The sequence below is a fragment of the Bufo bufo genome, chromosome 6 (assembly GCF_905171765.1).
Source record: "Bufo bufo chromosome 6, aBufBuf1.1, whole genome shotgun sequence".
NCBI classification, from domain to species: domain Eukaryota; kingdom Metazoa; phylum Chordata; class Amphibia; order Anura; family Bufonidae; genus Bufo; species Bufo bufo.
The window spans coordinates 152,943,697-152,959,440 of NC_053394.1; the positions used below are offsets into that span (position 1 = coordinate 152,943,697).

General features: G+C 45.5%; 1 protein-coding gene across 1 annotated transcript in view; it reads left to right on the forward strand.

The window, feature by feature from the left end:
* The first annotated feature begins 241 nt into the window (after positions 1-241).
* The window catches only part of EYA2 (EYA transcriptional coactivator and phosphatase 2), an 85,380-nt gene continuing 69,877 nt past the window's right edge, over positions 242-15,744 (forward strand). Inside the window, 2 exon segments of the mRNA XM_040436904.1 lie at positions 242-319; positions 10,281-10,399. Coding sequence (XP_040292838.1) covers positions 10,291-10,399 — 109 coding nt within the window. The 5' untranslated portion in view covers positions 242-319; positions 10,281-10,290.

A 15,744-nucleotide genomic window follows, 5' to 3' on the forward strand; every position in this document is an offset into this window, starting at 1 on the left:
CTAAAGAAAAGGCCATTTCATCCATCTTCTTACCTTGAACTGATCAACCAGAAACCTGAGTAGCCACAATGCCACCTTCAGCAAGGATGGCCCTGCGCCTCCTCCATATCTTCCCCTCATCTCTTTCACTTGTTAATTGCAGGAAGTTTTGTGAGGTCCATATCCCAGCTGTTGCCTCCCATTATGAATGACCTCCAGTTCTGTGCACCGTGACCGGCTGCTCAGACATTTGGAGGGGGAGGCGAGTGCGACAACCAGGGAGCAGGAGAAGGGAGACTGGCTTAGGCTGTGAGCGAGCCGCCGTGGTGCAAGCTGTAAGGTAAGGGGGTGGACGACCCGCTCTGCATGTACAGGTGACAGGTAGGGGGTCAATATGGGGCTGACACCAGTGACATCCAGACATCATATCTGTGCGACTTATTTCATCATGGATGTCTGCACATTTATTGTACATGCTACTGATTGCTGCTTCCATGTGGAAGAATAGAATGGCGCATGAGCATTATATGTAACTCCAAGTTGTGCTGGAATCTCTTCTAATAGACATAATAACTATAGCTAGAAATGAAGTATCCGGTAGATTAATAACCCATACAGGTGGCCATATACAGATGGCAATATATGTACCATATGGAGAGAGTGCGGTTATTTCTTTTATATTTTTACGCAACAATATTTTACTGGTTAATAAAACAGGCATCCATTGCATAAACGCCATATAGACACCATTCACACTAGTGTGGGCTCGAACATAGCCGTTGAAAATTTCAAAGAACGGATTGCTGTACCTGTCCTATGACAAGCCCTGACTGCATATTGAATTATAACAGATCCAACAGGTTTCGCCCATGTTGACCGCAATTTCAACAGGTAGAATTCAGCAGCATGCTGTGCTATTTTTCATGTCAAATATGGCGGAAATTCATGACCGAGGCTCAAAGGGAAATATGAACCAAGCCAGGATGTTTTTTCTTTCAGCTGCCCCTTATCTGCAGTGCTAGATGTTTGATGTTGAGGGGATCATTCATTGCCCTCCATAGTTGTCGGATGCGTTAGTGCCTGCACAACCCTTGTGTATGACTCTTGGGGACCCGTTTCTGCTAGTGATCCAGCAGACCTACAATGGGGCCGGGTACCATCCATGTTCTCTATATTTTAAGTACGTGTATGAGAATAAGGTTTGCCTCTTTTTGCTGTACAATACACCTTGGCCCGGAGCCGTTATCCGTCACTGTCTTGCACGCCGCCACATACAAATTGAGCCTCCCTTGGGTGGCGTGTGATCTCCAGCCTCACATACCTTGTATTATAAAACACAATCTCCTCTCGTATGGAGAAAACATCTCCTGTGTAATGCAGTAAATCCAGTGTAACCGGAAGGCCGCGGCGTTGTAAGCACTGCAGTCTGGGTCATGGTAATCCTGCTGCACATATGTATCAGGCACTGCAGCGCCGCTCATTTCTGCTCCCAGTCCTGCTGTAATTTCCGAGTATTTGGGAACATTTGCTCTCCATATGTATTTTGACAATGAAAGCCAAGTAAACGGTGATGATTATGAACGCTATATAATAGGGGTCAGCATAGAGTAAAATTAGTGTTCGCTACTTTGTGTCTTACATTATTAGGGCACTATTAGGGCTCATGCACACGAACATATATTTTTTTTCCGTTTCTGTGCCTTTTTTCTTTTGCAGCCTGTATACAGATCCATTCACTTCAATGGGTCTGTTTAAAAAACGGAATTTACTCCACGTGCATTCCGTGTCCGTATGTCTGCATAGCCATTCCGCAAAAAAATAGAACATGTCCTATTATTCTCCATGTGACGGACTGTTCTATTAGGGGCCGGCTGTTCCACAAAATGCAGAATGAAAACGGCTGGTATCCGCAATCTCTGACAGCAAAACAGCCAATGGCATGTATATGAGCCCTTGGTGTAAGGTGGATGCTAATATAGCCATGTTTTCTATCTATCTATCTAAATGCACTTCAAAATCCGCAACAAAATCGGCAATTAATACATGCAGATTTTGGTGCAGAAAACCGTACGAAAATCCACAAGCAAAATCTGCATGAACTACACTGCCGTGCGCTTATACACCACAATAGAGAAATACCCATAATTGCTGTAAATTTGATAGAAATGAAGTTTGTCTGCAACACCAGATGTATTCAGCTTTCTTATTATTCAAATCTTTTACTATATGTTTCTTATCTACATCATATGATACAAGTTTATGAGCCAAACTCTTTTTTTGCGAAAAAATTCCATTCATCCTTTTTTTCCCTGGGAAATGGAAACCATTACTGCTCCAGTTATCATCCTGAGTAGCAAACTTTCGTGTATATCTCCTGTTGCTGTATTCTTGCATAATAGGCTGATTCCTTATGCAGAACTAGTAGTGGCGGTTATACTGATTGTCACCCCTGAGGTCCAGGGGGCTACAGGGATGTCCAATAGTTCCTATAATACCCACTTTTCGAATCTGTCTGATGCATCACATTACTGACCTTTCATATGAACTGCAGAAAGCTAGGCCATAACTAATAATAACATCAGGAACCATAAAACAAGATTTTTCATCCATTCATTTCCAAATTCTCGTGTTTTCCGTCATTTTTCCCCTCTTTCCTTGCACCCTCAGTCCTTTATCAGCAGTAAAAAGAAAATGATCAATCACCCGGCAACTAATGAAATCCCAGAACAATAATGCAATTAGAGGGCATAAATGTTTTTCACGCATCTGTTCTCTTTCCACATGGTTATCCCCTGTATTCTTGATGCTGGGGGAGGAAGTCCGAGGAGAGGCTTTTTACAAAACACTCCTAAGTTCAGCAGAATTGGGAGCTTTTACTGAGTCTCTTGGCTGTGGGGGCAGACAAATTAAGTTAGCAGACCGAAGATGTAGCGTAAACAAAACAATATGTGCGGACGGGGCCCCCAGCGGATTGGGGGAGTTGTTAGCCCGAGGCAGCGGTGACTTCCTGATATTGGTACGGCAAAATACTGTTTGTTTCACATGAAAGTCGCCTACGACCTGTGCGTTATAGACTTCATCTGTAGTATTTTCTGCACTGCACTCATTGCTATTACTATACATTTGTTATGTGTGATGCGCTGGAAGTCTCCTGTAGTAGTGCTGCACTGAACATCTGCTCTGTAGGTGCAGGGGCTGTATGCACTGGTACAGTGACAGGCGGTGCAGAGCTGTACATCTGCTATTGTGTACATCTGCTTATGTGATGCGTCTGCTGTATATGTCTGCTCCGGTGATGCGGCTGCTGTGCACGTCTGCTCTGGTGATGCGGCTGATATGTATGTCTGCTCTGGTGATGAGCCTGCTGTGTACGTCTGCTCTGGTGATGTGGCTGCTGTGTACGTCTGCTCTGGTGATGAGCCTGCTGTGTACATCTGCTCTGGTGATGTGGCTGCTGTGTACATCTGCTCTGGTGATGTGGCTGCTGTGCACGTCTGCTCCGGTGATGAGCCTGCTGTGTACATCTGCTCTGGTGATGTGGCTGCTGTGTACATCTAATCTGGTGATGCGGCTGCTGTGCATGTCTGCTCTGGTGATGAGTCTGCTGTGCACATTTGCTCTGGTGATGAGCCTGCTGTGCACGTCTGCTCTGGTGATGCGGCTGCTGTGTACGTCTGCTCTGGTGATGAGGCTGCTGTGTACATCTGCTCTGGTGATGTGGCTGCTGTGTACATCTGCTCTGGTGATGCGGCTGCTGTGTACGTCTGCTCTGGTGATGAGGCTGCTGTGTACGTCTGCTCTGGTGATGCGGCTGCTGTGTATGTCTTCTCTGGTGATGTGGCTGCTGTGTACGTCTGCTCTGGTGATGTGGCTGCTGTGTACATCTGCTCTGGTGATGCGGCTGCTGTGTATGTCTGCTCTGGTGATGAGCCTGCTGTGTACGTCTGTTCTGGTGATGTGGCTGCTGTGTACGTCTGCTCTGGTGATGAGCCTGCTGTGTACGTCTGCTCTGGTGATGTGGCTGCTGTGTACATCTGCTCTGGTGATGTGGCTGCTGTGCACGTCTGCTCCGGTGATGAGCCTGCTGTGTACATCTGCTCTGGTGATGTGGCTGCTGTGTACATCTAATCTGGTGATGCGGCTGCTGTGCATGTCTGCTCTGGTGATGAGTCTGCTGTGCACATTTGCTCTGGTGATGAGCCTGCTGTGCACGTCTGATCTGGTGATGCGGCTGCTGTGTACGTCTGCTCTGGTGATGAGGCTGCTGTGTACATCTGCTCTGGTGATGTGGCTGCTGTGTACATCTGCTCTGGTGATGCGGCTGCTGTGTACGTCTGCTCTGGTGATGCGGCTGCTGTGTACGTCTGCTCTGGTGATGCGGCTGCTGTGTACGTCTGCTCTGGTGATGTGGCTGCTGTGTACGTCTGCTCTGGTGATGTGGCTGCTGTGTACATCTGCTCTGGTGATGCGGCTGCTGTGTACGTCTGCTCTGGTGATGAGGCTGCTGTGTACGTCTGCTCTGGTGATGAGGCTGCCGTGTACGTCTGCTCTGGTGATGAGGCTGCTGTGTACGTCTGCTCTGGAGATGTGGCTGCCGTGTACGTCTGCTCTGGTGATGCGGCTGCTGTGCACGTCTGCTCTGGTGATGTAGCTGCTGTGCACGTCTGCTCCGGTGATGAGCCTGCTGTGTACATCTGCTCTGGTGATGTGGCTGCTGTGTACGTCTGCTCTGGTTATGAGTCTGCTGTGTACATCTGCTCTGGTGATGCGGCTGGTGTGTACATCTGCTCTGGTGATGCGGCTGCTGTGTACATCTGCTCTGGTGATGCGGCTGCCGTGTACATCTACTCTGGTGATGCGGCTTCTGTGTACGTCTACTCCGGTGATGTGGTTGCTGTGTACGTCTGCTCTAGTGATGTGGTTGCTGTGTACATCTGCTCTGGTGATGCGGCTGCCGTGTACATCTACTCTGGTGATGCGGCTTCTGTGTACGTCTGCTCTGGTGATGCGGCTGCTGTGTACGTCTGCTCTGGTGATGTGGTTGCTGTGTACGTCTGCTCTGGTGATGTGGTTGCTGTGTATGTCTGCTCTGGTGATGTGGCCACTGTATACATCTGCTCTGGTGATGCGGCTTCTGTGTATGTCTGCTCCGGTGATGTGGTTGCTGTGTACGTCTGCTCTGGTGATGTGGCGGATAAGTACATCTGCTTTGACGGTATTCATCTTGCATTCGCTGCAGATAACAATACTCCCTATTACTGCCCATGGGCATTGCTGATCTGTGTTGTTGGCGAGCTTCCTGCTGATCACTGCAGACATACTTTCCTGAGAACATGGATGGTATAGCAGACCCAAGGCCGCGGTGTGCAGCATCCTGACCACGTTATTGCTGCATTGTTCTAAAATAAACACCCGCTAGATTTCTGCATCGTGCCAGATGGATCTTTATATTAGAAACAGCTTCGGTTGTTTTACCGCTGTAAATATCTTTGTATGTTTTGAACCTGAACCAGTTTTCTGTCAATCAAACTTCTTTTTGCTCCACAAACTGGAAAACACGTGTGATTTGAACTTATGTGGGTCCTTTCGTTGCCCCCAAACCTGCTGGGGCAGCAGCTGAGACCTGGTAAGAAAAGCTGCGCTGCAGCTATCGGTCCCTGCGACTGGCTCAGACAGCCGTCCTCCGGCAGCCAAGGAAAGACTCAGAAGTCATTGAAATAATCCAGGAAGGCAGCGTCTCCCACCATTTCCTGATTTCAGCTCTGTCTATACATTGTTTGGAGCAGGCCCAAATTGCTTGTTTCTAAGAATTATTCCAAAAACATATTGGAATATGTTCCGTATGTGAGGCCAGCGGAGAATCTTGTAGATGTTTTAACCCTTACTTCAAGGCATGACATCACAGCAGCTTGAACTAACATGGTTTTGGCTGCTGTTTGTGGATCTGGTGTTGAAATATGTTACAGTCAACCTCTCTCCAGCCTGAAATAGGAGCAATAGATTGTATTCCCTTGCCCTGTTGTCAGCCTCTCCAGTATATTAAATGGCTGATAACAGCGAGTAATCCATTGCAATCATTCATCTGCCTTAAAGGAGTTCTCCGGGATTGATATGTCTTTTAACAGATATGCCCATGTAGTTGCTTACCTTATGTACATCTTGCTTTTTCCAATTCAGACTTTCCTGACCCGTTTTCACCATGTAAACAATCCCACTGTTTCTGGATATAGCACTTCCTGTTGCTGTATCCAACCAAACCCATGATGCACTTCTCCTTTCTCTGCCACAGCTCTAGTACCGCCCCTAACAGCGCCTAGCTAGTTTATAGCTCCTCCCACCCAGCTAGTTACATAAACACTCTCCTATCACTGCCCCTAACAATGCCCAGCTAGTTTATAGCTCCTCCCACCATCTAGTTACATAGACACTCTCCTATCACTGACACGCCCATGGACATAACATCACAGGAAATAAAGAGCTGCATGGACATGGTCATGTGACCACAGCCCAGAACGGAAGATAGGAGCAATTGGTCAATCAAAGAGGGGAAGGCACAGCAGTTGCAGAGAGAGCGGAGCCCCTAGGTGTAATGGCAACGCCCCCATTGCTCCAAGATGCTGATTTGCATATATTAAAACCTAATTTTTCTCAGTAATGCGGGCACATATGAACATGGGACCAACGCAGATGCCTTCAGCTGCCAAGCGCACATGTAACAGGTCAGCCAGTGTCATAGGTACAAATCTGCTGACAGATGCCTATAGCAAATCTGCTGACAGATGCCCTTTAAGGGATGTTGATGCAAACCATAAGACCCAAAATTTTTATGCCAACATAAAAGGTCCGATAAGCCACGTGTCAGCTGATTGGAGAACAGTGAAAAGGACCAAACATTCATATCAGCCGTTAATTGGCTATTATAAAGGCCCATTACAATCAGCAAGCAGAACATTAATTACTTCTCCTTCAGCCGAGCGATGTTCATGTCCGGGTACTGTCCAAGTGTGGGCACGGACTTATTATGGTCATATGTGCACTTTTCCACACAGACCATAAGTCCGTGCAGAATGACGCGCAGCATGCCCCTTGTAGGTTCAATTTTCCCGCAAGACTGGTCCATTCTAACGCATAGGATGACAATATATAACAAGCGGCCACCTGTTAGCGGATTTTCCTGTGCTGTTACTATAGTCTATGTGCAGTCATCATCAATCACTTAGGTTTGGAGACGTTTTTTCCTAGTAATAACCCTGTGAGCAGCTGATGGGGGGTCTCTGGCTTCTGTCGGCCCAGGGGTGCCATGCCCTCTGTGGAGTCAGTAGGCCAATACTCGGCAGTAGTTTCTGACTTGGGGAATCCATATGCTTTTGATGCATTTTTTGCAGTCGAGCAGAGCTTTGATGTTTGCCCAGTAGCCCTCCCTCTACCTCCAGCTGTCATCTCTTGGGTTCCGCTCCCTGACATTGTTCTGAAACGGGGCTTTTAAGAGCGGTCATGCTTTCCCTAAACGTCCATGCCTCAGGGGTATGTGAGTGACGACAGGCCTAGCAAATGGTGGAGGATCTGCTGTGTGTGCCAGCGCAGCCCTGTCTGCAGCCCCGGCCCTGTGTGCTTGTCCCCGTTCTGGTAATTAGCTGCAGATTTCTCATGTTATCTATTAACATGTCTGCTCTGTGAGGAGAAAGCAGCATTGTGTTCATCACTTGTATTAATTACATGATATTAGGTCCAGGGCTGTTTACACGTTTATTATTCACAGATAAAGCACCCAAAATCTTCATCCTGTACACCAGGGGTGCACAACCTTTCCCTTTGCTGGTTGTGGGCCACATTGTCAAACCCAAGGGCTGAAAATAAAACTTAAAGGGGTTGGGTATTACAACTGAAATACTGTATTTATGGCATATTGACCATACAGTATGTAACATAAATGGGAGAAATACAGGAAAATTACATAGGCATACATGTCTGTTAACAGATGGTTGGGGGCCGCACAGAGTGGCATTGAGGGGCGCAGGTGGCACAGTTTGTGCACCCTTGCTGTACATGGAATTGCTGGAATTATTAATACAATGATTATCATTATCCAGGGTGCGCCAATCTACTGTGTCCACTCCGGCAAAGTCCCTAATGTACTCAAGAAGAATAGGTGACAGCTGACCTGTTCGCCATTATGGGGGTTGTAGTCGCCAAGCTTTCTACGACTGCAGAATGGTCAGCCTGCCAAGTTATACGGCAGTAGGGATGGATCACTACTTGAACAGGAAGATTTGACATCCAGGATTATGTGAGCGCTGGATGACAACCCTGACGGGATTTAGGCGGACATATCTGGTGCCACTCAGCTTTCTCAGAAACAGATATAGCTAATCGGCTTTATTTTGGTTTGAGGTATTAAAATGGAAAATCCAGTGTAAATGGGGACATTTGGAAATGGAATCTGTGTATATAAGGCAGGGGTTCATTTATCAAACTGGTGTAAAGTAGAACCGGCTTAGTTGCCCTTAGCAACCAATTAGATTCCACCTTTCATTTTCCATAGGAGCTGTCCAAAATGAAAGGTGGAATCTGATTGGTTGCTTGACTTTAGTCCTGTTTCAGATGGGCATATTTTCCATCCCTGTACTGTCCGTGTGTGTGCATCACATGGACCCAGATAAGTCAATAGTGCAACTGACACTTCTTTTTCCCCCCTCACTGACCTAGAGTCCGTGCAGGCCCTAAGTGGGTAAAAAGGGGATAAATCTATAGTTTATCTCTCCACAATGCCTAAGGCTCACAGATCACTATATATCCCCCACTATTTTCTTATTTTTAAAACATTTATTTAAAGTCCTTAAAAGTCCTCCCTAATACCCAAAATAAATACCTCACTAACCAAGTTTGAATTTTTACTTGACAAATTTCCCCAAATGATAGAGCATTGATATCACCCTGGTGTGTGAATCTTACATGCCTTGCCCATCTGAGTAAGGCCTCTTGCACGCGAACGTGTGCGCCCTGTGGTCGTGCTCCGGCCCGCAAAATGCACGAACACTGTCCGTGGGTCTGCGATCCGGCCATTCCGCAAAAAGATAGGACATGTTCTATATTTTTGCGGAACGGAAGTACGGGACGAAGCCCCACGGAAGCACTCCATAGTGCTTCCGTAGGGTTCCGTTCCGTGCTTCCATTCCGCACCTCCAGATTTGCGGACCCCTTCAAGTGAATAGGTCTGCACCCGTGATGCGGAATGCCCACGGAACGGCACCCGTGTATTGCGGATCCGCAAATGCGGTCCGCAATACGGCAACGGGGCGCACACGTTCGTGTGCAAGAGGCCTAAGGGTCCAACTACACGGCGACATGTTTCGCACGACACAAAGGGTTATGGCTACATATATTTGACATGACGGATTTCAGTGGTGTCGCAATGTACCATGCCACATGTTGCTCCTGTGACACCGCAGTCGCAGAAAAATCCAACTTGAGTAGTTTTGCGACTGTCTAGTTGCAGTTGCAGCGTTTAGCATGTCCCATAATGATACCAGTGAAATTCATTACATGAAATGTCGCACAACACATGTCGCCGTGTAGCCAGATCCTAACACTCAAATGGCCTGTGGACCTCACTGCATATTAAAAATCATCTCCGTTTTGCAGCTGCAATATGGACGTTTTTTAATAGGGCGGTTTGAATCTTAGAATATTGGCTGTAAAATAAAAAGTCAGATGCAAAATACCGTCCAAATGTACGAGTGTAGATATATATAAAAAAAAAAAGAAATACATTTTCTAACATATCTTTTTTTCTATAGAAAATGCGAACCAAATCTTCACTGCGTGCACAAAGCCTTGTAATGTCCTATATAAATACAGTAGAAGGACAGGCATGTTGGGTGTTGTAGTCCTCATCAGAGCTTTTAAAGAAACCCCTAATACCATGTATCCTGCTCTCATTAATGTTGCATTAAAGCCGTCTGGGGCCCCGGATGAAGTAACTGAGAGGAGTGGGGTTTGTCACATTTACCTCCCAGATCCTTCATGTGCCGGAGTTTTATTAGCAGGAGACCAAAAAGTCATTTTCTGATGGTAAACGACATAAATCAGACAAACGGCAATCAAACATGTACGGTCTCCGAGGAGCCGCTTCCCTCATTTACATGCCGCATTCTCTTAGGTGGAATAACTCCAGCAAATGTTATTTTATGAAATTTAAATGGAAAATGAGATTTAGGTGTTGTGTTTTAATATTTATATGGCATTGGGAACAATCATTATGCATGCAGAGTGGAATAAATTATCCATCTCCGTCTCCGCAGGTACAAGGAAATGCTAGATCTAGTGATATCACAGAGCCTGTCTGTGACCAGTGGCTGCTCTGAGAACCTGAAATTCAACCCTTCTCACGGTCACTCCACGTCTCCTGATGACATAACAGGTAAGTGTCTGTGCTGGTATCACTCTATGGGATGGGGGGGGGGGGGGGTTATTGGGGAGCAGTGGTCAGACAATATAATGTCATCAAGGTGAGATGAATAGACCAGTGTGTCTGCCAACGTATCGCTGCCTGCAGTCTCATCAGTCCCAGAATATAGTCCGTTGTCTAAGCAGGATGGTCAGCCCTGAGAGAAGGAAGCAGAGATAGACCAGGTAGGTACAGCAGACCAGGTAGGTACAGAGATAGACCAGGTAGGTACAGCAGAACTAGAAGGATATGTTCACACCTTCCCTTGTTCTGTATATTTATTTGCTGCACTTTAGTGGGAAGACTGGTACATGTTGTGAACTGTGTTTTCTGTGATATTTTTTAAGGAGGAGTTTTTTTAAGCATTTTTGTGGCATTTTTGGCCAAATGCTTTTTTTATAGTGTTTTTTTGCATGCCTTTTTGTGTTTTTCTTTTATATATGAAGCGGTCTGCCCCTGTAATGTCATTTCCTCTTTAGAGCAAATCAAAAATAAAATTGCAGCACTCGCCCATCTTCAATTCATGCTGGTTCATTCACCAAAAATGGTGACGTTTCGACCTCTCTGTCTTTCTCAAGCAAACAGTTTGCTTGAGAAAGACCAAGAGGTCGAAACGTTGCAATTTTTGGTGAATAAACCAGCATGAATTTAAGACCGGCGAGTGCTGCAGTTTTATTTTTGATTTATTCTGGATGATTTGGGGATACTACAGACTGGTATCCAACACTGCGGGCACCACCACCACAGAGACTTTTTGCTATAGATTCATAAGTGCTGCTACTTTTTTTCTTTTCTGAGCTTCCTCTGTAGAGCAACATGAAAAACATACATTGGTTAAAAAAAAAAAGGCTATTAAAAATGCAGCACATGTTGCCACTTGTATTTCTCAACAGGTCCAAAAATGATAGATGTCTACGGCACAAAACACTTAGACACCAAGGGCATGCTGTAATTGACCACAAAAAAAACACACCAAGTTTCCAAAAACGCCACTACAAAAAGAGCATTTGTGCTGCGTTTAATAATAATTTCCAAAGACTCCCATGAAACTTGGGGGGGGGGGGGGGGGGGGGGGGGGCTGGTGTTTTTTCATTTTCCTTAAAAATGCAGCAAAAACATCAGTTAAAAAATTCACAAAAAAATGCAAAATGCCTAAAAAAGACTACGTGACACCACCTTTATTAGGAGACTACTGATGTCAGGACTGGTGAAGTATGTCCTAGATAACCATCCTGGAGCTTCTGTGAGAGATTTTGCATATAGTGCCTGCTCCATTCTACTCCCTTGATTGACATCACATTTAGGCTGGGCTACATGGTGACGTGTCGTGTGACAGCACGTCTTAGAAAAGTGGCGCAACCAAAAACATATGTGAAAGTTGTCTACAACTTGCTTTCACACGACTATTTTAGATTTGTGATTTGGCTGGAACAAAACAAAGTCACAGGCAAGTCACACTTAGCTTGTATTGTGGTCTAGGATGGCAAAGTTATGTGCAACCTGGTGACCTGTGACCAAAAAACTAAAAGTCTTGGATTTTGTTGAATTGTTGCATCACAGTTGCAGCGCAACACTACTGACAATCATTAGATGCAACATCTCGTTCTTCATGTCGTGCAAAACATGTCATCATGTACCTCCAGCCTTAAAACGGTTGTGGAAGATTGGGGGAGTTTTGCCAAACCCCCCTTTCCCCTCACTTGGCTGGACTTGAAGCCAACTGCTTCCCAGCGCTGGCTACCCGCTCCTTCTCTTCCAGGCCTGGGCTCCTCCAGTTTGACATTGCCACAGCCAATCACTGGCTGCGACAGAGACTGGATCCCCTTGCGTTATGTGACCATCTGTCATGACATGAGGGGAGTCGGTCATCGTCAAGGCCAGTGATTGGCTGCAGGCAATGTCAAATGGGATGTTTACAGCGAGGGAGCCTAGCAGAGCATCACAGGCTGGGATGAGAAGGAGCGGGGACTCAGCGCAGTTACAGATTTAGGTAAGTAGGGTGGGGTTGCCAAAACTCTTCCACCACATCCTTGCACAACCCCTTTAAAGAGGCATGCTACCATATTCCATGGCTGTTATCTGATATTCCAGGGTTTTCTTTAGAGTTGTTTTTTGTTTTATTTTGCCTCTGTCCTCAATGTCCTGACTATTTCAGAAATGCTAAAAGATTTTGTGTTCCTTCTCGATGCTGTGAGACTTGAGAATGAGACATTCTGCTCGTCTTTCCTATGTTTTTTCCCTTTAAACATTTGACCTCTAAATGTCCTTCTATAAATAATTTATCTTGAATCGATTCCATCGGGAAAACGTTCCTCAGGCGACTTAGCACAGGATTTCACAGAATTATTTCCTGACTCCTGCTCAGGAATGTTATTGATGCCCAAGAACGTCTTAACTGGCGAGAGAAATGTAGGACTCGTTCGAGTCAGATAGCGGCCTGTAAAACCATTAGAAGACTCCAAATCTGTTTAACAAATCACTGGCAGTGTGGACCAGGCTGACACTAGCAGTGTGACCCCGATCCCGGTTCCCTCACTGTTCTACTCCTTATTCTTCTACAGGACAAAAAATTGAGTTTTAGGATTTTGGGTGAGCAGATTTTAGTGACTGAAGAGCCCATAGATCACAGATTTCGCACTGGTGAAAACCACAGGCTTTTTTTCATTTTTATATTAATTTTTCTTCTCTGCCAATCTACATTCATATGCCATAAGATGAAGACCCAAAACTCTGCTCGTTCCAGTCTGGGTTCATTCCAGCTTGGATCATACAGGGAGTGCAGAATTATTAGGCAAGTTGTATTTTTGAGGATTAATTTTATTATTGAACAACAACCATATTCTCAATGAACCCAAAAAACTAATTAATATCAAAGCTGAATATTTTTGGAAGTAGTTTTTAGTTTGTTTTTAGTTTTAGCTATTTTAGGGGGATATCTGTGTGTGCAGGTGACTATTACTGTGCATAATTATTAGGCAACTTAATAAAAAACAAATATATACCCATTTCAATTATTTATTTTTACCAGTGAAACCAATATAACATCTCAACATTCACAAATATACATTTCTGACATTCAAAAACAAAACAAAAACAAATCAGTGACCAATATAGCCACCTTTCTTTGCAAGGACACTCAAAAGCCTGCCATCCATGGATTCTGTCAGTGTTTTGATCTGTTCACCATCAACATTGCGTGCAGCAGCAACCACAGCCTCCCAGACACAGTTCAGAGAGGTGTACTGTTTTCCCTCCTTGTAAATCTCACATTTGATGATGGACCACAGGTTCTCAATGGGGTTCAGATCAGGTGAACAAGGAGGCCATGTCATTAGATTTTCTTCTTTTATACCCTTTCTTGCCAGCCACGCTGTGGAGTACTTGGACGCGTGTGATGGAGCATTGTCCTGCATGAAAATCATGTTTTTCTTGAAGGATGCAGACTTCTTCCTGTACCACTGCTTGAAGAAGGTGTCTTCCAGAAACTGGCAGTAGGACTGGGAGTTGAGCTTGACTCCATCCTCAACCCGAAAAGGCCCCACAAGCTCATCTTTGATGATACCAGCCCAAACCAGTACTCCACCTCCACCTTGCTGGTATCTGAGTCGGACTGGAGCTCTCTGCCCTTTACCATTCCAGCCACGGGCCCATCCATCTGGCCCATCAAGACTCACTCTCATTTCATCAGTCCATAAAACCTTAGAAAAATCAGTCTTGAGATATTTCTTGGCCCAGTCTTGACGTTTCAGCTTGTGTGTCTTGTTCAGTGGTGGTCGTCTTTCAGCCTTTCTTACCTTGGCCATGTCTCTGAGTATTGCACACCTTGTGCTTTTGGGCACTCCAGTGATGTTGCAGCTCTGAAATATGGCCAAACTGGTGGCAAGTGGCATCTTGGCAGCTGCACGCTTGACTTTTCTCAGTTCATGGGCAGTTATTTTGCGCCTTGGTTTTTCCACACGCTTCTTGCGACCCTGTTGACTATTTTGAATGAAACGCTTGATTGTTCGATGATCACGCTTCAGAAGCTTTGCAATTTTAAGAGTGCTGCATCTCTCTGCAAGATATCTCACTATTTTTGACTTTTCTGAGCCTGTCAAGTCCTTCTTTTGACCCATTTTGCCAAAGGAAAGGAAGTTGCCTAATAATTATGCACACCTGATATAGGGTGTTGATGTCATTAGACCACGCCCCTTCTCATTACAGAGATGCACATCACCTAATATGCTTAATTGGTAGTAGGCTTTCGAGCCTATACAGCTTGGAGTAAGACAACATGCATAAAGAGGATGATGTGGTCAAAATACTCATTTGCCTAATAATTCTGCACACAGTGTACATTCTGTATGCTTCATCATAAAGATGTGGCATAGTTACTCCCAGGCAGGAGAAACGTCTGCACAATGTCAGTCTAAGGGCTCATGCACACGAACGTGTGTGCCCCGTGCTGCGGTCTGCAATGGACGGGCACCGGCTGTGTGACCACCGTTTGCAGATGCGGACCCATTCACTTGAATGGGTCCGCGATCCGTAAGATGCAGTCCTCACCGCCAAAAAATAGAACATGTTCTATTTTTTTGTGGTGCTGAAGCCCTCCGTAGTGCTTCCATGGGCTTCTGCTCCATGACTTGCAGATTGCGGACCCGTTCAAGTGATACGGGCACGGGCCGCACATGTTCGTGTGCATGAGTCCCAAGCCGCTAAAGGATCTAATCCTAGTTGTATTCCATGCATAAGTCCACAGGGTACAACACCCAGAACAGAGAACTTACAGTAGATGTATACACAACTTGATATGCCGCAAAAGGGGCTTTCGGGCTAAGGCCTCATGCACATGACTGTATCCGTTTTGTGGTGCAAAAATCGTGGCCTATGTACCGTCCGCATTTCTTTTGTGGACCCATTGACTTCAATGGGTCCTTGGTCCGCATTTTGTGGACATGTTTTATCTTTTTGCAGAACGGACATGCGGATATGCGCAAAGCACGCAGATGATCCATGTGCTTTCTGCATCCATATGTCCGTTCTGCAAAAAGATAGAACATGTCCTACGCTTGCCCACAAAATGTGGACCGTGGGTCCTCAAAAATTGCAGATGCAAAATGGACTGCATCCAGATTTTGTGGATCCACAATTTGCGCATCTCAAAATACATATGGTTGTGCGCATGAAGCCTTGGGACTACAAAAGTCATACATTTTTGGGCATTTTGCCTAAAAATGGGCAACTTTTTTTTCAGTTTTACATGCTCTTGCCATTTTTTGTCATTTACTACAATTTACGACAGAAAAGTATAGCTGAAATCCCCCCAGCTTATAGAT